Below are 27,179 nucleotides of genomic sequence, written 5' to 3' on the forward strand. Positions count from 1 at the left end.
AGTTAATGGTTTAAGAACAGCTAAGCTTTCACATATAATACTGATATTTTATTGTGTGTGTTATCATTTAAGTTATATGGAACACAAATGTGCAAGTAAAATTTTAAATAATTGCACAAACAGCTGCTCTTCTGCACCTGAAATTTTTCTAAGTGGCTGGTTCTCAAAGTGTTTGGTTTTGAATGAGTGTTAAATGTTCTTCAAGTTAAGAAATTTATCACACATTCTCACATGTAACATAATTCATCTTGACTAAAATAAAATTTACCTTGCAAGTAACACTTTTCAAATGACCATTTGTAATATTTTCCTGCAATCTGTTAGAAATGTGAACAGTTGTGACATCATGCTTACTGAAAGCATTTTGTTGTTATGAAGTATGCAAGTCTTCATCCCAAAGCCTTTGACACATTTTGTTGTTGGCTGATGCTAGCCTGCACACTTCTTTGCAACTTAAGTTTTATTTCGGTGTTTTTCTCTTGTTTGTGTTTTATCACTGCAGTATTAGTCTACAGTACAGGCAAAAGTAAAATTTTTTGTTAGAGTATTAGTTCTTACCAGTGAAAGAAACAAAAATTTAACTGAGATCTAAAATAATGAAAAATTCCTAAATTCTAAAAAAACCCTAGGTTTTTCCTCATTGTCTCCCAGATAAAAAATATCTGGATTTTTCCCATATTTCCCAGTTGTCCTGGGGCATACTCACCTTAATAATCCTTCTTTATGATAATTCTCTAACACATAATCTACACTATAAATCATCAATAATCTGTAATAACCATCAGTGTTTCAACTCACTATTACCTGAGAGACTACTCCAGTGTATCCCACTGCACAAGCACCTTGATGTCACTGATTTATTTAACCACAGGACCTTTCCCAGCTATGAATAGTGTCTCCTAATACTTACTTATGCTACTCCATAAATTGCTAGTGCCCAATATATATACAACTCTGGCTATATGTGAACTTCAAACCAGAAGTTTACTAATATGGATTCTTGTAGGACTCTTAAACTTATAGCTTACATCACTATTAAATTACATCTACACTCCTCAATCATTCACTAATTTACATAACTGTTTCCTCCTTGCTCTTGATTATAGGTCCCAAACATACATTTGCCTTCATTCCCAAGATATTCTTATAGCTTATAGCTTACATCACCATTAAATTACAACTACACTCCTCCACCATTTACTCATTTACAAAACTGTTTCCTACTTGCACTTGATTATCGGTCCCAAACATACACTTGCCTTCATTCCCAAGATATTCTTAAAAAAAATAATAGATGTAGAATCAGGAAAATCGAAACAAGGACCCCCCACAAGCAGTTACAATAAACAAATGCTGTCACTTACTTGGACTGCCTATGACCATAGCACCTTTGCCAATCTCACTGCTGTCATCAAAATGCAACGGTGTAGCAAGATGGACAGTTGCATGTACCTTATCTGGCGATAAAATATATTGGTGCAGTGGGGCCCCACAGTGGACACCAGAATTAATGGTCAGGGGTGTGATGACTGCTACAGAGTGGTGGAGGATCTCTTCTTTTACTTGCCAGAGTGGTGGGGGCTCTCCCAGCTTGCACATTGTGTATTTGATGGGCTCTCAAGGGCTACAGTAGTCCATTAGAAATAAAGATGGCTGCAGCAAGGCAGGTTGCATGCCTCTAAATTCTTTTTCTCCAATAAGCCAAAACAATCACAGCTGTGTGCTCTTGTCTGGTGGCGTGGCCCACTGTCAAAGGAAAGTGTCTCTGTTCCATGGGTGTGGTCATGGGCAGATCTCATGGCCCATGGTTAAGCGACACTGTGCTGCAGCGAATTTTCTGTGTCAGTGCACTGGCCCAGTAGTGATGATGGGCCAGTAAGGAGCTCAAAAGAGAGTTGGCAGCCAAGGCCCCCACGGTGACTTCTGGCACTGGTTCGCAAAGCCTGTAGTATTGGGTGACACAGAGGTTTTGCAGCAAGGCACCCCACACTTAGGATCTCAGAATTAAAGGTGGGCTGATACAAAGACATCTCTCCAGCAGTTGCTGGACCAGTCCTCCAGCATGGTGGCCACTGGTTGCAGTTGCCGACCTGAACCTCAGCCTCGTGGCTCTAATGCTGGTTGTTATAAGAGATTTTTTGCATAGTGACATAATGTGTGGCTGTCATCAGTTCTTTGCCTTCAAGACAGTAAATGGATCACTGTGTCCCAAGTTCCCTTGATGTTGTGGTATGCAGCAACACTACTATTAAACTGTAAATTCCTCGACTGCAGATTCCTCGACTTGCGCCATAGGGTGGTGGGGTTTCGGGTTCCGCTGGATAGGCCAGGAGTCCATTACACCCAGCAGGCAGCTACACGGGTTGTGTGGTGTGGACTGGGCGGTTTTTTAGGTTAGATGGCCTCGGGCAAGTACAGAATGGGCAACAGCCTCAAAGGGTGCGGGGAAAAGTCAGGACATGTGGGGACCAAGCAGCAATCAGTATTGTAATTGTAAACTGTCGAAGCTGTGTTGGTAAAGTACCGGAACTTCAAGCGTTGATAGAAAGCACCAAAGCTGAAATCGTTATAGGTACAGAAAGCTGGCTGAAGCCAGAGATAAATTCTGCTGAAATTTTTACAAAGGCACAGACGGTGTTTAGAAAGAATAGATTGCATGCAACTAGTGGTGGTGTGTTTGTCACTGTTGGTAGTAGTTTATCCTGTAGTAAAATAGAAGTGGATGGTTCCTGTGAATTATTATGGGTGGAGATTATACTCAACAAACGAGCTAGGTTAATAATTGGCTCCTTTTACCGACCTCCCGACTCAGCAGCAACAGTGGCAGAACAACTGAGAAAAAATCTGGAATACATTTCACATAAATTTCCTCAGCATGTTATAGTCTTAGGTGGAGATTTCAATTTACCAGATATCAACTGGGACACTCAGATGTTTAGGATGGGTGGTTGGGACAGAGCATCAAGTGACATTATACTGAGTGCAATATACGAAAATTACCTCAAGTAATTAAACAGAGAACCGACTCATGGAGATAACATCTTGGACCTACTGATAACAAACAGACCAGAACTTTTTGACTCTGTAAGTGCAGAACAGGGAATCAGTGATCATAAGGCCGTTGCAGCAACCCTGAATATGGAAGTAAATAAGAATATAAAAAAAGGGAGGGAGGTTTATCTATTTAGCATGAGTAATAGGAGGCAGATTTCAGACTACGTAACAGATCAAAACGAAAAAAAAAAAAAAAAAAAATCTGTTCCAACACTGACAATGTTGAGTGTTTATGGAAAAAGTTCAAGGCAATCGTAAAATGCGTTTTAGACAGGTACATGCCGAGTAAAACTGTGAGGGACAGGAAAAACCCACCATGGTTCAACAACAAAGTTAGGAAACTACTGCAAAAGCAAAGAGAGCTTCACTGCAAGTTTAAACGCAGTCAAAACCTCACAGACAAACAGAAGCTAAACAATTTCAAAGTTAGCGTAAGGAGGGCTATCCGTGAAGTGTTGAGTGAATTCGAAAGCAAATTTCTATGTACCGACTTGACAGAAAATCCTAGGAAGTTCTAGTCTTACATTAAATCAGTAAGTGGATCGAAACAACATATCCAGACACTCTGGGATGATGATGGCATTGAAACAGAGGATGACATGTCTCAAGCTGAAATACTAAACACCTTTTTCCAAAGCTGTTTCACAGAGGAAGACTGCACTGCAGTTCCTTCTCTAAATCCTCGCACAAATGAAAAAATGGCTGACATTGAAATAAGTGTCCAAGGAATAGAAAAGCAACTCAAATCACTCAACAGAGGAAAGTCCACTGGACCTGACGGGATACCAATTCGATTCTACACAGAGTACGCGAAAGAAATTCCCCCCCCCCCCTCCCCCCCCTTCTAACAGCCATGTACCGCATGTCTCTAGAGGAACGAAAGGTTCCAAATGATTGGAAAAGAGTACAGGTAGTCCCAGTTTTCACGAAGGGTCGTCGAGCAGATGCGCAAAACTATAGGCCTATATCTCTGACATCGATCTGTTGTAGAATTTTAGAACATGTTTTTTGCTCACGTATCATGTCATTTCTGGAAACCCAGAATCTAATCTGTAGGAATCAACATGGCTTCTGGAAACAGCGATCGTGTGAGACCCAACTTGCTTTATTTGTTCATGAGACCCAGAAAATATTAGATACAGGCATCCAGGTAGATGCCATTTTCCTTGACTTCCAAAAGGTGTTTGATACAGTTCCGCACTGTCACCTGATAAACAAAGTAAGAACCTGCGGAATATCAGACCAGCTGTGTGGCTGGATTGAAGAGTTTTTAGCAAACAGAACACAGCATGTTGTTCTCAATGGAGAGACATCAACAGACGTTAAAGTAACCTCTGGCATACCACAGGGGAGTGTTATGGGACCATTGCTTTTCACAATATATATAAATGACCTAGTAGATAGTGTTGGAAGTTCCATGCGGCTTTTTGCGGATGATGCTGTAGTAAACAGGGAAGTTGCAGCATAAGAAAATTGCAGCGAAATGCAGGAAGATCTGCAGCGAATAGGCACTTGGTGCAGGGAGTGGCAACTGACCCTTAAAATAGACAAATGTAATGTACTGCGAATACATAGAAAGAAGGCTCCTTTATTGTATGATTATATGATAGCGGAACAAACACTGGTAGCAGTTACTTCTGTAAAATATCTGGGAGTATGCATACAGAATAATTTAAAGTGGAATGATCATATAAAATTAATTGTTGGTAAGGCGGGTGCCAGGTTGAGATTCATTGGGAGAGTCCTTAGAAAATGTAGTCCATCACCAAAGGAGGTGGCTTACAAAACACTCGTTCGACCTATACTTGAGTATTGCTCATCAGTGTGGGACCCGTACCAGGTCGGGTTCACAGAGGAGATAGAGAAGATCCAAAGAAGAGTGGTGTATTTTGTCACATGGTTATTTGGTAAGCGTGATAGCATTACGGAGATGTTTAGCAAACTCAAGTGGCAGACTCTGCAAGAGAGGCGCTCTGCATCGCAGTGTAGCTTGCTGTCCAGGTTTCGACAGGGTGCGTTTCTGGATGAGGTATAGAATATATTGCTTCCCCCTACTTATACCTCCTGAGGAGATCACAAATGTAATATTAGAGAGATTCGAGTGTGCACGGAGGCTTTCCAGCAGTCGTTCTTCCCACGAACCATACGCGACTGGAACAGGAAAGGGAGGTAATGACAGTGGCACGTCAAGTGCCCTCCGCCACACACCGTTGGGTGGCTTGCGGAGTATAAATGTAAATGTAGATGTATATGTAGATGTAGATGTAAATAGAATCAGGCCTGACCAAGAAACAATGCTGGTGAGCGTTAACTGTTCTGTGACAATTTTCAGGTGCTTTCAAATTTGGTGCAGACGAAAAACAGATGAAATGACAGAGCAAGTTTCCAAAGCTAAAACACCATATCAACATTGTGGATTATCCACCAATTAGCCAGCACTTGTAGAGGGTGCCACCAGATGAATGACACAGAATTTGGGAGGAAGGGGAGAAGATGTTGCATGATGACATCAGTGAACCTTCAGAGAGTCCTTGGTTCTCTGCTGTGGTCCTTGTAGTGGAGAAATGTGGTGTAGCAATGCAAGGGGCACCAAATGTGTTATAAAAGTCAGTAAATTACTCAGCAAACCATATTTTTCAGAACAGGTATTTCGTTCATTCCAAGCAAGTGTAGATTTGTGATATCATCATCCAGACATGAGTTGACTGTAATCTGAATCCGTTTCATCAAATTAATAATTTCTCTCAGGTAATAAAATTTTATTGGTTATGAAATACAAGGTCTTGAAGTTTATTCAGAATTGGAAATGTTTAGTTAGTAATTACATGCCATAATTTATTTAATATAAAAGTGTTTTGAATTTTGTATGCATAAAAAAGTGTAAATTTACGTGCGGCTTTTACTCTGAGGCAAGTTATCACTTAGAGTGCTAGAAGTGCATGTGTACAATTCACTGACCTATGTGGTGAATTTTATTTTGTGATCTTGTCCCAAATGGACAGTAAATCCAGCTTCATTTAAACTTTATGTGGACAGACACATCACATTATTAAAAAGAGTTGATTAGCCCATTGGGTAAAACTGAAACCTGCGCACTCAATTTCAAATATGTTACATGCCAGTGCGTGATAGAGCTGCCCAGAAAATCATGTACATTAGTTGCAAATGCGTTTGGACTTAATGCATGAATCTGGAAATTAATTTTGAGACAAGTGTTGATTTTGACAGAAAATAGATAAATAAATAAATAAAAATAAAATAAAATAAAGGAACCAAAAGTTTATTCATAATACAGAAGTCCAGTTTTAATTGAGACAAATAATCTTGTTAATTACATTGCCTACCAACATTGCAAAGCAGCTTAATTAATTCATAAGAACAATTTGCGATTTGGTAAAGCCCATTACACACGCAATGTTACACGAAGTTTGCTGACTGCATGAGAGTGTTTTTCTTTTCATAAATGCCAATAAATTGGTAGTTTCAAAAGTTAAGTTATTAACTGTTGTGTAACTTCATTGATAGTCCTACAACACTACGGAACTTATTGTATCGTGTCTCTCTCAATAAGCCGGGATAAACAAGAAGAAGAAAAAGACTACAGATGAGGCATCAGTATAGTGGCACATGGCATTTCTGCAACACATGCTGACAACTGAACAGAATCACAAAGAAAGATGTCTGTCCCTTGCCATGCATTAGTTACATTCTAAAATGCATGAAAACACAAAATGTTTCTCAACTATGGACATGTAGCGAGGCTACTGGCAAATGAAGGTATACAAGCCTGACTTTAGGAGGACTGCCTTAATAACTCCTGGTAACATGTATGAGTTCAAACGTTCCTTGTTATGTTACGTGCCAGTCACCTTCAAACCTATGATGGACAACCTACTTTGATACCTTAAATGGACAATGTGTCTTTGCACTATGGACAATTTTATCATTTTTATGAAGCAATTTGAAGAACATCTACACCACCTGACACCCATGTTGAAGTGTATTCAGACTGCATCCCTCTTACTGAATTCATAAAAGTGCCTCTTCATCACCCAGGAAATAAAACTCTTGGGGCTGTTAGTTAACACTGATGTAGTCCATCCAGATCCAGAGACAATGAGAGCAGTCAACAGCTTTTCAATGCCTCACCTCATTCATGATATGCAAAGTTTTCTTGGAATGTGCTCATTCTGCTGGTTATATATAAAGGTCTTTCATACAAAGGTACATCCCTTGTAAGAACTATTACAGGGAGATGCCAAATTTTCCTGGACTGAAGTGACAAAAAGATCTTTCCTTGCTCTTAAGGAGGCACTAATGTCTGCTTCATATGACAAGAATGCCAAGACAGAACTTCACTCCAAAAGTTTGAGCCTGTTGCAACTCTTTGTCAATTTCAGCAAAACATTTTCTAGTTTTCCCTAAAATGACTGTTGAATGGACACATGAAACTACTGAATTTTTATACACATGATGCAGTAGAAGTAAAATGAAGGGAACAGAAAAATAAATCTTACAAAGTATTACTTTTATCAATATAATAGAGGGAAACATTCCACGTGGGAAAAATATACCTAAAAACAAAGGTGATGTGACTTACCGAACGAAAGCGCTGGCAGGTCGATAGACACACGAACAAACACAAACACACACACAAAGTTCAAGCTTTCGCAACAAACTGTTGCCTCATCAGGAAAGAGGGAAGGAGAGGGAAAGACGAAAGGATGTGGGTTTTAGGGGAGAGGGTAAGGAGTCATTCCAATCCCGGGAGCGGAAAGACTTACCTTAGGGGGAAAAAAGGACGGGTATACACTTGCACACACACACACATATCCATCCACACATATACAGACACAAGCAGACATCTCACAAGCAGACATATTTAAAGACCAAATATGTCTGCTTGTGAGATGTCTGCTTGTGTCTGTATATGTGTGGATGGATATGTGTGTGTGTGCGAGTGTATACCCGTCCTTTTTTCCCCCTAAGGTAAGTCTTTCCGCTCCCAGGATTGGAATGACTCCTTACCCTCTCCCCTAAAACCCACATCCTTTCGTCTTTCCCTCTCCTTCCCTCTTTCCTGATGAGGCAACAGTTTGTTGCGAAAGCTTGAATTTTGTGTGTGTGTTTGTGTTTGTTTGTGTGTCTATCGACCTGCCAGGGCTTTCGTTCAGTAAGTCACATCATCTTTGTTTTTAGGTATAAAGTATTACTTTTGCTTCATTTCTGCAAAATAATCCATATTTCATGGAACAGTTTTGTAAATTACACATGGTTATGAAATAATTCAATAAATTACAAGTGTTCAACTTGTTTAATTATTTTATAAACCATCATGCAAGCAATCAGATATTATAATATCTTTCTAATGCTACTGTATCTCACAAAACTGTCAGTAAAAGGTTCAAGATAATATAACGGCAGCCTTAATTAAAATTCTTTGAGAGATATTTAACAAGTAATCTTGGAATCAGTAAACTATTGGCAAGTGGCATGTTGAGATATACACATTACTGACTGTACAGGAATGGTGACAAAAATGTATCTGTGGATATGAGTGGATTAGAATGGTCTGGTCTTGAATTAGTGTGATTTACAATCTTTCAGTGGAGTGCTGTAATATACTCCAGGAAGAAATAAATTACCATCATCTGCATGGCAGAAACTGATTGTAATGATCAAATTTATTTACCAACATTGTAATAAGTGTGATATCACTGGACAGTTGTCTTTAAGTGTTAAATATTAATTTTAAAATATTAGAAATGATTCGTTCTTTGTGACACTGAATATGATAAATCCTGATGATGAAATATTACGTACTTTAAAAGTAAGTATCAATTTAGTCATTCAGTCAGCAGATGAATCTTAGACTTATTATAAACTGATGTGTAGTTTTGTCAAATCCAGTCTAAGCTGAAGGAGTGACTGACTTATAAACAAGTGTAATCCAGTGTCTGAAATAAGCCATAGTCCATTATTCATTCACATACGCTAATCAGTAAGTGTATATGATTCTCGATATAAAGTTTTATGGTATAACTCATGAATGAAAGTTGAAAGCTGGCCCTGCGATATTTATTTCACTTAAATAAAAGAAGGGCATAGGTCAGCATAGTGATCAATGCAGTAGACACATTTGAGGAGCAACAGACATTCAGTATCTCCAGAAGAACAGAAACACTCGATTTGGATTCTACATGGCTAAAAGTGCTCCAGAAAGAACAAACATGACTTATGGAACATAGTAGAACATATAGAGCAACACTTAAAATGCAGGTAGTGCATAGCACTGATCACATTGACTGGACAACAGTAACACAGGGTAAAGAATAGACCAAGTACTTGTTTGCAATCACTGTTCCACCAGAGCTCACCAGGGGGCCAACCCAGATGGCCTCCATATGTGAGCCTGTGAAATGTATGGACGAATGATCTCTGAAATTGTGCACATCATGAGTTATGGTAAGGGGTGAGAAAACCACATATGTATATAAAAACACTAGGCACAGGGAAATACATGGTACAGAAAAATTGCAAGATACAAAAAGACACTAGTACTGAAAAAGCACTGGTAGTGTGAAAAAAGCACTGTTCTCAAAAGGCACTGAGATTACAAGTCATGGAAAACACCAATGAAGGCACTGACGTCCATTTCATCACCTGACGATGACGTGGCAGGCAGGATCCGGCAAATAGGGGTGGAAGTGATGAGGGGTGGTTTGGCATGCCATTCCCCTCTTGTGAGAAGCCATAGGGCAGGACTAGGGTCTGTGTCTACACAGTGACATCCTTGTCAAGGACAGCAGTCAGTGCCAGAGGCATCAGCAAGGGCGTTGGATATGACGGCCACACAGGACGCAGCAACAGAAGCAGTGGTGGCATCAGGTGCAGTGGGAGCTGCACCAGCAACAGGAGTCAAGGACTGAGGGCATAGACAGGAATCCCAGACAGTGATCCACCAGGTAAAGGTACCCACTGCAGTGTGAACCAGACCATCTGCAACACAGGAACAGGCACCAGTGGTGTGGGACCTCCAGAACGACCTTGCCATGCATGGTTGCAGCTGGTCATAGTAATGGGACGTCTGCAAAAGAGGCACAGGCACCTGCTCTGGCGATGTTTGATGACAGCAGGAACCCAGTACGGCTGGTGGCTGAAAACATGAACCCAGGCAGAAGCACATAGCTTGAACTGATGCAGAGCCGGCAACTTTGGAGGATAAGGACTCAGATGCAGCAGGTGAAGGAAGGTCGATTGTTGGCATCCATCTAGCAACTCCATTGGGATCCTGTTCCCCACTGTAATGAAATGGTAGAAACTCAAAAAAGGTTCTAAAGCAGATTCAGTAAACTTGCCAGATACATACCGGGTGACCAAAAAGTCAGTATAAATTTGAAAACTGAATAAATCACGGAATAATGTAGATAGAGAGGTACAAATTGACTCACATGACTGGAATGACAGTGTGTTTTATTAGAACCAAAAAAATACAAAAGTTCAAAAAATGTCTGACAGATGGCGCTTCATCTGATCAGAATAGCAATAATTAGCATAACAAAGTAAGACAAAGCAAAGATGACGTTCTTTACAGGAAATGCTCAGTATGTCCACCATCATTCCTCAACAATAGCTGTAGTCGAGGAATAATGTTGTGAACAGCACTGTAAAGCATATTTGGAGTTATGGTAAGGCATTGGTGTTGGATGCTGTCTTTCAGCATCCCTAGAGATGCCGGTCAATCACGATACACTTGCAACTTCAGGTAACTCCAAAGCCAATAATCGCACGGCCTGAGGTCTGGGGACCTGGGAGGCCAAGTATGACGAAAGTGGCGGCTGAGCACACGATCATCACCAAACGACGCGCGCAAGAGATCTTTCACACATCTAGCAATATGGGGTGGAGTGCCATCCTGCATAGGCATCGTACGTTCCAGCAGGTGTTTATCAGCCAGGCTGGGGATTCTGTAACATATCGGCGTACCTCTCACCCGTCATGGTAGCAGTTACAAAATCAGAATCACGCATTTCCTCGGCGAAAAAAGGAATGATAACAGTAGATGTGGTAAATCCAACGCATACTGTGACTTTCTCATCATACAATGGAGTTTCCACGACAGTTCTAGGGTTTTCGATAGCCCAAATTCTGCAGTTGTGGGTGTTGACAGACCCTCGGAGCGTGAAATGAGCTTTGTCGGTCCACAACACGTTACTCAACCAATCGTCATCTTCCGCCATCTTCTGAAACGCCCACACCGCAAATGCCCTCTGCTTCACTAAATCGCCAGGCAACAGTTGATGATGCCGATGGATTTTGTACGGATAGCATCAGAGGGTACGCCTAAGTGCCAACCAAACAGTAGTGTATGGAATGCCGGTGCGACGTGTGACTGCACGAGCGCTGACTTCCCCTTGCACAGACGAACCCGCTACACTCTCCATTTCTTCCTGACCTGTCTCAGCAGCATTACACCTTGTGCTCTGTTGGCCGTTACGGGGTCTATCGTCTAAGCAACCCGTGGCTTCGAACTTCAAAATCATTCTTGCCACAGCTGCAAATGTCAACGGACCTTTACCTGTTCGAATCCCCTTTCTATGGCCATAGGATTGTAATGCTGAACTAGCACATTCCCCATTCTGATAATACAGCTTCACTAAAAGCGCCTTTTCAGGTAACATCAATATGCTGCATTTTTTTTGTTCTAATAGAACCCCATGTCATTCCAAGCATGTGTGTTTATCTACATTATTCCGTGGTTTATTTGGTTTATTAAGTTTTCAAATTTATACTGACTTTTTGATCACCCAGTACTTCTATGTCTGAGTTTGCCTTTAGCCTCATCATTAGTTTGAGGATGAAATGGGGGAGCTGTGAGGTGGAGAACAGCCCTAGCCTGACAAAAAGATACAAATTCTCAAGAAACAAACAAGGTGCCATTATTGGTAATCACAGTGTACAGAAGTCTCTCAATAGCAAAAATCTTAGACAGTGCTGAAACAGTGGCTGCCATCAACATGGACAGACAGCACACCACTTAGGGAAACTTGGAATAGGCATCCACTGAAATGAGCTAATACTGACCTAGGTAGGCCCAGCAAAATTGACATGTAGACATTCCCATGGGCGCTGTGGCATCGACGAGGGAGAAAAAGATGCCTGTGGGGCTGCATGCAGCTGAACACAATGAGTGCAAGCATCAATAAGCCACATGGTGTCCCCATCTATGCCTGGCCAATACACATGCTGGCAGGTCAAAGCTTTGGTGTGAGAGGCCTCCCAATGACTGCAATGCTGAAACCATACATGTAATACAGTGTAAGAAAGTGTGAATCACAACCTTGTGAGCAGCCTCATCTGTAGCTAACAAAGAACCTCGTTAGACCCAGAAAGATGGTTCTTGAGGGAGAAGTATTCATGCAAGGCATCCAAGGCACAGGGGGGGGGGGGGGGGGTTGTGGCCAATTGTGCTGCACAAAAAGAGAAAACCCAACTAAGTACAGGATCCACAGTGATGGCTGATGCTATCATTGCACTACTGATGGGGCAACCATTGGCCACATTCTGGTTCTCAATATCCAAATATAAACAAAGCAATTTGTCCTGATTGAATGCTGGGTCCAGCCTGGTCTGAAGGAGAGATAAGACATCAGCATTGCCATGTTGCACCATCAGCTGGTAATGGATCTGATAAAGATAACAGGAGAGGAAGAGAGCCCACCACTGCAGATGATGTGCTGCCTTGTCTGGTGCAGAAGCCAAACGGTGAAAAAGAGCAACCAATGGCTTGTGATCTGTGATTAAATGGTACTTAAAACCATACAAGAAGATGTGAAATTTCTTGAGAGCAAAACACATTTGCTAAAGCCTCCTTCTCAGTCTGAGAATACTGCTGCTGAGCAGGGGTTAAAGTCTTAGAAGTGTAAGCAATGGGTCATTCCTGTTCGCATATGTGTACACCAACACCATGCCAAGACCATGCCAAAAGGCATCTATAGCCAACACAAGATGCTGAACTGTCTGAAAAGTGTCCAGACATAGGACAGATTGAAGCTTAGATTTAAGCAAAGTAGACGCTTGGTCAAAAGCTGTGGACCAGAAGAAAGGCACATTTTTATGCAAAAGCACATGTAGAGGCCGAGCAACAGTGGATGTGTTTGGCAAAAACTTATGGCAATACACAACTCCACCTAGAAATGCCTGCAGTTCCTTAATGGAGATCAGCTGAGGCAAAGCTGCAATTGCATCAACATGGTGATGCAACAGCTTGACCCTCCGAGCAAGAAATCCCAAAACCTAGGTACTCAACTGACAACTGAAAAAACTGAGATCTGTCAAGATTGCACTTGAGACACACAGACTGCAAAACAGAATTGGAGATGATAAGGTGGTCTTCAGTGGAAGAACCCAAAACAACAATATTGTCAAGGTAACTTATGCAGCTGGGCACAGAGGCTGTAGGCTGCTCTAAAAAATGCTGAAAAGCTGGACTGTGCATTACTCATGACACTGAGGTCACTGCAGAGGTGAAGCTTACCCATTGGCTTCCAAATGAGGTCCACTGGTGTAGGCCATTCACTGGAAGAAATAGGCTAAATGACATGGAGCGACATCAAATAGTCTAATTTGGCCTTGACATAGTCACAGGCACCTGATGTGCCCAAAAAAAAAAGAAAACAAATGAGGGTGGGTGGATTCTTTCATGGCAATATTGGCCTGAAAACTGGTAGCACAACTGAACCCAGCAGAAAACAGAGATGAAAACTTAGAGTAGAGGGACTCCAGTTGCTGATACAGAACTTGATCTGACACTAAATTTACCTCATCGACAATGGAGAGAGTGAAAGCATTAAACACTTCTAACCTAAGCAGGTCTGTGGTAGGGGAATGACAACAAGGAAGGTCAGAGTGCGAACAACAGATTTGTAAGAGACAGGAGCAGAGAACTGACCAAGGATCAGAATCTGTTGTTTATTGTAGCAAACCAACTTTCATGTAACCTGGTGGGAAGAGGAGAGCCCAACTCCATTTATGTTTGTGTGTTTACTACAGTCACTACAGCTTCTGTGCTCACTTTCATTTTTAGCGGTTTATTAAATACACACAGGTCAATAAACAATTTGTTTGAGGAGACAGTCATTGCCGAGATACAGTTTATGTCCATCGGTACTACTGTATCCATCATGTTTGAAGAGGAGTTACACACTGATGCAATGTGACCTTTCTTTTGACACTTGTTGCAAACAGGCCATCCCTTAGGGCACACAGCAAGTTTATGTTTGATGAAGCAGAACAGGAAAGACACAAGAGCAGCAGGAGGCCACTGTTGTGACAAGGGCTGTTGCTGTTGCAGCTGTAACTGATGCTGCCCTATGTGATGCTGAGTCAAAGGTTGTACTGCTGCAACAGCTTCCTCATTATCCTGAACACTTGCAGCATACCTACCAGAGGTCATCTGAGCAACTTCCAATACCTCACCCCATGCAGCAATCTGATCACCGGCAGCCCATGACACTTCAAAGAACTGTGCTTTATTGAGTACATCCATAAGCATTGGATTCTCACACTGAAGTGCTTTTTTGTGGACTTTCCTACTCAGGGTCAGATGAATAATAACATCGTGCATCATATGACAAGCATAGGATTTGCAATGTGTACTAGTGACACATTTACAAAGACAGCTCAACCCATGCAACACTGCAGCCCAGGCTTTGTAAGATTGGTTTGGGCATATTTGACAATGGTAAAATTCTACATGTGCTGCAATGCCATGCATTCTCTCACAGTAATAGGTTGAAAGAAGCTTGAACATTTCAATCAAATGATAAGCTGGCTGGGTCTTGCAAAGGCGCATGTCAGGCGCATGTCAGCAAAACAACTGATAAATGCAAGGTGAAAGGTGTCGACTGACCTAGGTGCCTCTATAAGTGGGCCTGTAAACTGTATGGACATGTGATCTCTGAAATCACATGCATCTTGAGTGAAGGTATATCAGATAGCTCTTCTGAAATTTTACAATTGCATACTAACAATGAGATACTGTTGTAGACACAAAGTTGATATTCCATTATTAGAAACAGAGATTTTAGCTACTGCAAATGCAATTGGTATAGAATTGTTAGAATGAAATGACAAGAAGATTAATCAGATATCTGTTTCACATGGCCTATGAGAAAATCACCTTACCTGACTGTGAAAGATTCTTTTTACGTGAGGAAAAGACATGTATCTGCACACTGTCTCTTTTCCAGTGAGAAGATTTGATCCCCGACATTTGGTTTGGAAGACCAACAAAGCTGAATGCAAGTAATGCTCCAAAAATTAACCATAATACTGTGCATTGACGGTCTACCATGGAGGAACATAATGTGTTAGGATAACACCATCACAGTCTTACATGACAATCACCATAACTTTAGACCACTTCATTCACACCATCAACATAACAGGCTCTGCAAACAGTGTACTAGACCTTCCACATTTCTGGCAATGGGTTCTACAAAATGCAGGTGCAAACACCTATTTCATTCATCTCCAACAACTGATAGTCCAATACCAGACTTTCTCCATCCTTTCACATGAGTTGCAGTTATGGTATGTTCTTCACATGGATGTCATCAAATGATATGCAGTCACATTCAAATTCCGTTACCCGTATAAAACTTTTGTGAATGAAGAAAAAAAACCTCTTATAAAACTTCACCAACTTGGGAAGGATTTCTATTGGTGATAAGTTGCCCAAAGCAAATAAATTAATGACAACCTGGCATGCCAATTACTCAATTTTAACAGAACACCACACAACCCCCCCCCCCTCTCTCTCTCTCTGTGTGTGTGTGTGTGTGTGTGTGTGTGTGTGTGTGTGTGTGTGTTTAACATGTATTATTGCACTACATTTATCATCAGTATGTAAAAAAGTTTACATTGATGACTTTGCTGCCAATGTGCAGGACAACAGGTTTCTTCTTGTGCAAATATTAACTGAAGAAATTACAGTATTAATTATTTGGCTAGTATCTATTATGATTAATATTTGCTTGTACTTTAATGAAATGGCAATAATTTTTTAACATCTGTATTTGAGAAAAAAAGCTAAATCACAATCAAAATGTCAAAGATTTTTAGTAAAACTTTAGTTACCTGTTTTGTACATTCAGTTTCACTAATGAAGTAATGATGTCTCTTGCATGAACATCTATTGTAATAAGTGAACAGATTATCATTCGATTTAGTTTACTTAAGTCACCTCTCACCATTGCTGCAAGACTGTTCAAATCCTGTAATAATTTTTTTTTTTTTTCAGAATAATATCAGTCAGACATAAAGATTACTGCATTGGTAAACATCTTGAATAAAACATTAGAAGCATAATTTTTACATAAAGTACAGCTGTTTGCATACTATAGTGGTTAAACAGGCAGGAATTTGTTAATGGTGGTACATCCTGACCTTCCACTACTCAGTGCCTTTTTTTTTTTTAACTGGTAGTACAAAAAAAGGAATAGGACCAAAATTTTAAATAGCATTTAATGGTGCAGCTTAATTTTTTCCATACATAAAGTAGGTAAATATGAGAAATTATTAGTCATCCCCTTAAAAGAGTGAATTGGTTACTTTGCAGGACAGCAGATGGTGTAGAACTGGTCCCATGTAGTTAGACTGTCAATCAGTAATACAAGTAATGGCAGTGGAATGGGTGCATGTGTGCCAATCAGTTGTACAGAATCAGCGTAATATGATGGGACAACTTGAAACGTAACAGAAATCAGCTATCCTGTTTGGACATGCCCATGACCACTAAGTCAATAAGTTGCCTGGTATGTTGGTGTATCAATGCGACTGTTGAACATGTCTTCAAGGATTGATGTACCACTCACAGCTATGTATAACATGGAATAAGAGCAATAGTCATACAGAGCTCTTAACTGCTAGGACCCACAGATGAGTGTCACACCATGTCAAGAAGAATCTGTTTCAAATCCAACAGAAATTGCTGCTGTCAGTGAATGCAGGTTCACATCAACCATCTTCTGAATGATCTTTGGAGATGGACTTGCATGCAATGGACATTTTGAGCTGGGTACCTCGCAAAAGGGCATTTGCTCATAACAACACCTGAAGCCACACAGTTAGAAGTGCCAAACAACACAGAAATTGGGCAGTAGCTGGCAGAAAACTAATATTTTAGTCCACTGAAACATGATTTTGTCACTTTTAAAATTATGCAACCACTGTGTGCACAAAAGGACCCAGGATGCCATTTTAATGGTAGTGTTTGGAGATTGTAGATGTGGTTCTGTGATGTTCTAGGGGTGTTTTATACAGTATGACTTGGATTCACTCATTCAGGTTACAGCGAACATGAACCATGATGGTTATGCCAACTTTATTGGTAACCAAGTGTTATCTTCTCTTCTGCATCACCACGATGGTTTCAGATAGACTACCTGGAGAAACTTGTTGACACACTTCCTTGCCAGATTGAGGCCATTACTGAGACTAGAGGCCATGTAACATGGCATTATCATGATGTCTCCCAAAGTTCCTCTTACTGTGGGCCAATCAGAATTGACTGACTGCTATGTCATCCTTTATCAATGACATCACTGGAAGTGGAATGGGAGGGCGTCAGTTCAGCACATCACTCTCCTGCCCGTTATCAGCTTTATTAACACTAAAGCCCTCACATAGCTCCACTGTTGGCATTATAAGCCCAAGTGCACCCTGTTCCAGTCCTCCCACTCAGGAAATCCACAGCAGTACTGCAAATTGATCACAAAGCTCTGCACAGCAGCCAGACACACAGACCAATAAGCTGCAGAGGTAGACGATGTCTCCTGAGGAGACTAATTTTTTTATTCGATGTGCCTCTTTCCAATGGTAAGTCCAAGGAGAATTTCTAGAAGCAGTGAAATACTGAATCCAACCTGATACTTTGCTATGGGGCCACCAAGTACTGTAAAAAATGTGTGTGTCATTATATACTGTAAGCTATAAATTAATATTATAAATACAAATAATAAATAAAATACTGAACAAGAAAGAGACACTAAAAACAAATTAGTTTTCTGGGAGTATGCACTCCTGATGAAATGACAATTGTATATCCATATGTAACTAGACCAATCAGGTACTAGAATTTCACACTGCTGAACGATTGTAAGGAGTGTTCAAATAAAAGGGTGCAAATGTCATAACAACCAAACTGGTTAAAATTTGCATATGCAGCTTTGGGATAACATAGTGAGACATCTAGGAAATGGAAGCAAAAGGCATCACATCACCATCTTTTTCAGCATCTGAGATCCGATACTCATTGAATTCTTTGAGCACGGAAAAACCTTTAACAGTGACATGTACTGTGAGACAGGCTGGAGGCTATGGAAAGGCATTCATCCTGGGTTGTTCACAAAGCAGGTGATTCTGCTCCATGATAATGAACATCCACATGTCTTGAAGGTCACACGAAGTGTAATGGCCATTTTTCAAGTGGGAACAGCATAAGCATCTGTCCTACAGCATGGACAAAAACATTGTCACAGGAAGCACTTCAATGCAGACTATGTACTGAAAGACACAGTGGAGGACTGTAATCTATCACAGTCATGGGAATTCTGGGAATAGGGAATCCTTCAGCTCATGAAGCAGTGGGATAAATGCACTGAGGCCTCTCGTGATTATCTTCGAATAAATATTTCAATTATACCCACATTGTTGCTTCATATCTTTTCTTTTGAACACCTTTCATAAATAACATTTTTGCACCTGCTGCTGGTCAGAAAAAGTGCGTGTATAAATGTCTGTACAACCAGGAGTACATAGGCTATGAAAATTATGTCCTTGCTAAAAATAATCATGAAATTATGTACAATATTTAACATTGTAACTAAGCAATATGTCTACTGAGATATCTTAATCTTGAAGAAATTTATCTCCATATCCCATAGAAATTACATTATTTAAACCAGTAATAATTTCCTATCAAACAATGGAAAATCCATGATGGAATGTAACAATATTATGAAAAAGATAGTTGCAACTCATCAAACAGTGGAGATGTTGAGTCACAGATACACACAACAAAAAGATTGTCAGAAAGTGAGCTTCTGGCCAACAAGGTCTTTGTCAGAAACAGACCACACACACACACACACACACACACACACACACACACACACACACACACACACACACACACACACACACACACGCAAACAGAACTCACAGACTGTGGCTGCTGAGGCCACTATATAGTAGTAGAACTATCTTTTTCACAATAATTTCCTGTTCTATCTCTAAAAAATAAATTTCAAACATTGCTAACATGTCTGGAAAAGGTTTAAGAAGGCAGTCATGTGATAACTAAAAGACACACAGAAAACAACTCATACCAGAGGATAGAGCATCTCTCCAAGGTTCGATTTGCAATACACACACTGGCACAACTGCAGAGAACAGCACTAGGGAACTAACTTGTCAGAACAAGATGTACAATGAACTGATGCATACATTATGTGCCCTTGAATTCAGTTAACATAACTGTGATGGTTCAGTAATGCTTTTGTACCAAACATTCAATAAAAGTTCCAACAAACAAAACAATCCATGTGTAGTACAACAGAATCCATGAGACTTGCTGCTTATGAAGTGTGAAGAATGTAGGCTGTCCAGGACTCTCAGCAGAGAAAGTTTAACACATGTGGCAAACATTTCTCAGGAGCCCAAACAAACTGAAAACACAGGTGAGCAGAGAACTGCAGATATCACATTCAAAAGTCTTGTGCAGTTTAAGCAAACATCTGGATGTAAAACCTTACCGGCTACCATTGTTATATGCACTGACTATTTGGGACAATGAGCTTTGTTATGACTTTTGCAATGACTTGCAGCAGCTACTTGAGGAAGACAGTTTTTCACAGAAGTTGGTTTTCAGTGATGAAGCCACATTTCATGTGTCTGTAAAGATGTACTGTCATAATTGCATGTTTGGGGCACAGAATATCCACATAAGATAGTGTAATACATTCCTGATTCACCTAAAGGTTATGTCTTTTGTGCATGTCCTGTCCAAATGTTTACAAATGTTTTTCTTTGTGGAGAAAACTTTGACTCATTTCATGTATCTAGACATGCTGCAGCAATGGCTTCTGCCACAATTATAGCAAGACAGGGAAGACTTCATTTTGCAACAAGATGCTGCTCCAACACACTTTCTTTCAGACATTCATGATTATCTCGATGTCGATTTGCCTCAGTGTTGGACTGAATGCGCTTCCCATAGTGACTCTCCACTTCTTCAATAGGTCACACTGACATCTAACTCAGCTGCATGTGACTTCTTCTTATGGTGCTATGTCAAATATTGTGTGTGTCTGTCTCACTACCATTTAATATGGAAGAGCTCAAATGAAGGCTAATTATCATTGCCAGTGATACCAACCATGTTGTGTTGAGAACTGTATGGCAAGACTATCATATTTACATTTTACGCCCATATTGAGAGCCTGTAATATGAATTAAAAACTTGAAAGCTCCTCTATCCACTGACATGTGTCAATTTTCTGTACCTCTTGTAGTTCTTACAGAGACATCTTCTGAAAACCCACAGGCATCTATGAATAAACCTGAATATTTGGGGATAATGATAATGGAATTTCCTGGATGGATAAAAACATAAAATAAAGGAGAGGCAATCACTCACCTACAGCTGCCTGATGTGTTGCATAGAAACACACAACAGAAACAATATTTTACTAGCTTTTGAGCTCCTGCTCAGTCTCTAGTAGAAGTATACATATTCACGCATAACTACACAGACACATAAACACACATGCCAGTGGCCACATTGAGATTGACTGTTGATTGTCAATAGCACATGGCTGGGCAAGTGGAGGAGGCAAGTCTTTCAACACGTGACTCAGTGGCTGCACAACAAGACAAAAGGAGTTCAGAGGGGAGAGCTTATAAGAGGTAAAGTGTGGGAGAGGGGGTGGGGGTAGAAGACAAAGGTGGAGAATGAGAGAGATGGAAGAAGCCAGTACACGATCTGGACAAGGAAGGAGTGGTGTGGACAGAAGAAAGAAGGGATAAGGCAGGGTTGTGATGTAACATATTTATCAGAAAAATTAGATGAAAATTTTAAACAATGTAAAATCAGGGTGGAATAATGACAGTGTTATGAAAAGGATAATTGCTACTCACTGCACAGTGGAGATGCTGAGTCACAGATGGACACAATAAAAAGACTGTCAAACAAAGCTTTTGGCAAATGTAACTCACACACGCAGACCTTGGCCTTGGCAGCCAGAGACTGTGGTGATGTGTATATGACATGCCTCTCTCTCTCTCTCTCTCTCTCTCTCTCTCTCTCTCTCTCTGTGTGTGTGTGTGTGTGTGTGTGTGTGTGTGTGTGTTGTCTAGTTATGATGAAGACCTGTTTGGCCCAAAGCTTTGTTTCACAGTCCTTCTGTTGTGCCTATCTGTGACTCAGTGTCTCCACTATGTGGTGAGATGAAAATTTTAATGACAAATGGTACAAGGAGTGATGATACAAACAAATTTTTACGGACAGTTTGTCGTTACATTGTATAAAGATGTACACAAAAGTTAAGATGTAATATGGCTGAAGAGATGAAAGGCTCTTAACTGAAATTGAACATTTTTGATCTTCCTCTTTCTCTCTATCTCTCTCTCTCTCTCCCTCACTATTTTTTTTTTCTTAAAAATATTCTGAAACCTGTTTTGTGTTCTTGTATGAAATGCACAATGATTAGTGCTTGTTTGAGTAATTTATGATAAAATATGCACATTTTACTGAAATATACCTCAAGAAATGGCATGGAAGAGAAGGCAGCCATTGAAATGTATTGGTGGGTGGTTGGTGGGTTAATGCTCCCAAAATTATCCCAGTCTCAACCTACAGTAACCTACTGTTCGTGTGTTTAATGAGGTCAGAGGTGTGGATGGAGCCATCAGACAGGAGCAGGTCAATGTCCAAGAGGGTGTATGCTGGTTTGAGGAGGACCAGGTGAAGTGGATGGGAGAAAAGGTGTAGGAGCTGTGATGGAATGAGGGCAGGTTGTCTTGGCCATGAGTTCAGATGATGAAGATATCATCAATGAACCTCAACCAGACTGGGGTATGGGATTTTGAGAAGCTAGGATGGTTTCCTTTATATGATACACAAACAGGTTGACAGAGGAGGGTGCCTTGCAGGTAGCCACAGCTGTGCTGTGGATTTATTTGTATACTTTTTCTTCAAAGGAGAAGTAGTTCTGATTAGGATAAAGTTAGTAAGGAATGAATTTTGGATCTGGAGTATGAAGGGCATTGGGAGAGGTAGTATTCAATAGCAGCATGACCACAGGAATTAGGGATGTTGGTGTATATGGAAGAGGTATCAGTAGGGGTCCAGGAGATAAAAGGATGAGGATGGTAAAAAATCAGTGAAGGAAGTGGTTGGTGTCCTTGGCATGGGAGGCTAGATTTCAGGCAATAGGAGCTGGTCAACGAGAGCTAAAATAACCGGATACAAAAGGGTGCACAACAACCAGATACCATGGTGTGCCAAGGATTATTGGGTTGGCCAAAACAAACTGGACTACCCTGTAGCACAACATGCAGCTGAACATAACATGCTTAATTTGAATGGTTGCTTCACAACTAAGTCCATCTGGATCCTCCTTGCACCATCATCTTTTCTAAACTATTCAGATGTTCATTATCCTTACAACACATTCTCTGCTCCAGAAATCATACCCACCTCAAGCTACAGTAACACACTGTTCCTGCATTCTCAACCCAATAATTTCCACCACCTTTGTCATACAACTCCTTCCAATTTATGTCCCCTCTCCCTCACTGTGTGCTGTTCTCTTTTCTCTGCTGATGCACCTACTGACCTTTTTCCCCTTTCTGCCTTTCTCCTGTCACATCCCCCCCCCCCCCGCCCCCCACTCAACCTTCATGCCCCCTAGTCTCCAGATACTGCAAATTGCAGTCTTGTCATGCCCTGCGTATTCCACCAGATGGACATATCCTGGTATCACGCCCTTGCCCCACCCCACTCCAGATAGCTATTTGAGTTTGACTTGACACCACTGCATTCTGGCCAGAGATAGCAGTCATGCGTGTGTGACCTGTACCTGCTTGTGTGAATTTTTGAAGAAGGCTCTTGCTGAAAGCTAAGTGTGGAACAGTTTTCTCAGTGTGCCTGTCTGTAATTTAACATGTCATCTTTACAGTGAGTAGCAGCTTATTCTTTTCATAATATTGTACAAAACAACTTAATCAATGCCCCCAGCTCATGACAAAAGCACCTGTAAACTCAGAGCATACTGTGATCATGTATACCAGATGTAGAAGTATGAAACTGGAATTTGCCTATAGCTAGTGCTAGCCATCAGTGTATGGCCCATGAGCTCATGTCTGCAGTGCCTTCTGCTTCTTGTAAAGGCTGATGATGAATATTAACACACAGTAATCCAAGTTCCATACATCAGTATCTGTTTCAAAACTGTAAACATGTCAAGTTTTGTGCCTATGAACTATGATTTGTTGGTTTTCTGTTATCATTTGAAGAAAACTGTTGAAAAATTGCATCGGATGCTTGTTGAAGCTTTCAGTAAACATGCTCTTTGGGAAGCAGTGTGTTTTGAGAGGGTCAAAAATTCAAAAGTTGTGATTTTGATGTGAGAAATGACGAGTGTGGGAAACCATCAAAAAAGTTCAAAGACAATGAGTTGGAGGCCATACTGGATGAACGTGATACTCAAACTCAACAGGAACTCATGACATAAATGAATGTGATGCAGAAAGCCATTTCTCTTTGGTCGAAAGCTATGGAAAAGGTGTAGAAAGTGGGAAAATGGGTTCCGTATGAACTGAATGAAAGACAGCAAGCAAATCAAAAGACTATTTGTGAAATTCTGCTCACCAGATAGAAAAGAAAGTTGGTTCTCTATCAAATAGTGATAGGTGATGAAAAATTGATATATTTTGAGAATCCTATGCATTGTAAATCATGGGTGAATCCTGACAAACAATTGACTTTCACTGCAAGACCAAACTGCTTTGGAAAGGAGACAATGCTCTGTGTTTGATGGGATCAGAAGGATGTCATCTATTATGAGCTGTTAAAACCTGGTGAAACCATTATTGCCGATCACTACCAACAGCAAATTATCAATTTAAATTGAGCATTATGTGAAAAATGACCAGAATATGGAAAAAGGCAACACAAAGTCTTACTGCTCCATGATAATGTTCCATCAGTTTCAAATAACAGACATGTAATTATTGCAACCAAAATCTGGTTTCACACTTCTAGAAACAATTATGGTGCCATGTCAGGTAAGAACTAACATACAATGAAAGAACAGGCATTCAGCATAAAATAGAGACACATGACTAAAAATAGCTATCGTTATAAGATATTTATGTCGCCCTTGGTCACAAGTGACTGTTTCAGACCCCATATGTTACATCTGACTAAGAAGAAAACTGCACCCAGATCAAGACCCAAGCAGCATGTTAGCACACAAAAGGAGGGCACCAGCACCCATGTAATACGCAGCCAACTACATGTCTGTCTACGGACATTTGTGTAACATGTACAAAACAGCTAACATACATTATAAGATACAAGTATAATGGCTTCAAGCTCTATTGTAAGAGTAACATAATGAAAACAGCTTAGGTAGCCAAGCACACAATCATGAGCAAATCTCACTAGCTCTAGCAGTACAACATCAAACCAACAACATCTGTCCTAAGCTTGCAGTAAAAGTAAGCATACTATGGACAGACAGAATTGTAATAATAGAAACCAATAAGGCATTACATGGGCTAGGAAGTGCAATGCATAATAAACTAATATCTAATATAAGTATAGTAGAGATGTGTGGTGAAAGCCTGTTCACATGGAGATAGAGAGAGAAAGAGAAAGAGAGAGAGAGAGAGAGAGAGAGAGAGAGAGAAATGGAAAATAGAGTGGCGACTTGAAGGCTAGTGGGATTTTCCGCTTTGTTGCATGTGTATATTATTAATAAATAAATACACTGTAGTTGAGTGGTTGCCAACTCACATTTATTTCTGGGCTTGGAATTCAGATTATCATAAAATTTTTCAAGGAGTTGTTTCTAAAAGGTTTAATATTTTCTATGGAATATAATAATGACTTGTGTTTGGTGGAAAGTGTTCATTATCAAGTACAGACATAAGAAAAACTAATTATTTACTGTTTGTTGTCAGTCTAGTTAGAACACGTTATTAATACAGCAAATGAAATTCAGTTTTTGAAGAAATGAAGCTCTGATAACAGGGTCTATTAATATTTCTTTTGTCTGACTGAGGTATTTGTGCCTGAAGATATACTTTTCATACTATTGTTACATTCCATCCTGTAGGTAACATTCCATTGTTAGGTATGTTATGTTTATCTTCTTTCATCTTGAAAGAGAATATAATAATATTGTAATCTAAATCATAAGCACACAAAAAACACTACAATTATGTAAAAAAGAAACCTTAACAGAACCTGTTCACATTTATTTTCACATTTTTGATGACTTATACCTTACCTGAAAACATTTCTTTTCAAATGAAGCCAGGGCTTGCTTAATATTCTTGTCTGGCATAAATACAAGATGTACATTCTCACACCATATTATAAGAGATACAGTCAATATAACCTGGAAAAAAAGATTGACAAGGGTCAAAGATACACCTATGATGCATGATATCTGTCACAACTTCCTGTTTACATGCAAGAGAGGGCCTGTAAGCAGGTATCTAGCCAGGTAAAACATATACATAAAAATAGCACATCACAGATAATCAGAATACATTGTATCCATTTTTAGCTTCTATAAAACCAAAAATACAATTCTGTCATAATTTGTGATGACAAATCAGACTAATAGGGCAAGATCAGTACTAAATAATTATAACAATGTTGCAAGTCTATTGTTGTGATGAAAGGTGTGAGTCCTCATCTTTGATGAATAATTTTACGCAGAGGCAACATTACTTCATTTGTCACTTCTCAGTCTTTGGTCCTTGACAATTGATTACTAACTGTTTCACATTTTTCCCTCCTCCCCTCCTTTACTCTGAAAAATAAGCAAACATTCTGTTTTTTACAAAGAGTGTTATACGGTCACGACGTATATACCCCTCTCTTAAAGCCTCAAGTCTTACTTGTCCCTATTGATAATGCCATTTGCATATTGGAAAGCATCACCTTACAATTTTCTGATGATGTCTTTGCATCATGTGATACATTGTACTATATTATGCTCTACAAATGAATGTTGTAACCACAAAGAACCAAGCTTTGTTACATTACTGGGCAGATGGAGAATTATTAAAATTGTAGCTGCAGATGAGCTCAAGAATTTTATTGTCAGGCAAAATGACACACATTATTTTCACTACAGTAACATCTATATTGCAATGACATTATCATTACTGAATATTCAAAAACAATGAGCAGAGAGGGTAGTGTCCTGAAGATTTATGATACTTTGACATAACATTCAGGATGCATGTAAATGCTGTACAATGATACAGACAGTGTGCTCTTCTGTATCCACACAACACTACTCACTGTAAGGTTGCTACACCTCCTTCTATTGCTGCAGTATCTTGTGACATTAAATAAGCAACAGCTGTGGCAAAAACAGCGACAGAAGCTTGAGATGTTGTTTTCTGTGCACATGATGACAGGTCTACATATGTTGAGAGTTCAGTTTATATATTTTTACTCTTTACAAAGCTTATTCAGTGTTACACAATTTGACATGATTACCAGGGAATGACTTGAACCAAGAAACATCTTTCAGCAGCAATGAGTGTCAATTGTGCTGTCTGCATTCTCCTCATGTACCAACTACAAGCTTTAAACTGTCACTAGTCCTTTCCAATACTTTCTAAATTTCAGTGAGTTCCTCAAACAAATTTGTGAGATAAGCGTGTCTATGGGAGAAGAGTGACTTGTTACAAGGTTTGCTGATATTATGGGGCACAGATATTTAATTACTTTTTAGTGGAAAATATTTTTTAATGAAGACTGTCTTTATGTTACAAGTGTACGCTGATCAAAGAGTGCTGTACGAGGCCTACCA

General features: G+C 40.0%; 1 protein-coding gene across 1 annotated transcript in view; it reads right to left on the reverse strand.

The window, feature by feature from the left end:
• The window catches only part of LOC126260454 (dynein axonemal heavy chain 6), a 1,163,459-nt gene that overhangs the window by 729,036 nt on the left and 407,244 nt on the right, over nt 1–27,179 (reverse strand). Inside the window, exons 59-60 of the mRNA XM_049957783.1 lie at nt 25,635–25,745; nt 16,195–16,331 (exon numbers count right to left, since the gene is read on the reverse strand). Of these exons, the coding sequence (XP_049813740.1) occupies nt 16,195–16,331; nt 25,635–25,745 (248 nt within the window). The remainder of the gene's footprint in view (nt 1–16,194; nt 16,332–25,634; nt 25,746–27,179) is intronic.

The sequence above is a fragment of the Schistocerca nitens genome, chromosome 5 (assembly GCF_023898315.1).
Source record: "Schistocerca nitens isolate TAMUIC-IGC-003100 chromosome 5, iqSchNite1.1, whole genome shotgun sequence".
Classification (NCBI taxonomy): domain Eukaryota; kingdom Metazoa; phylum Arthropoda; class Insecta; order Orthoptera; family Acrididae; genus Schistocerca; species Schistocerca nitens.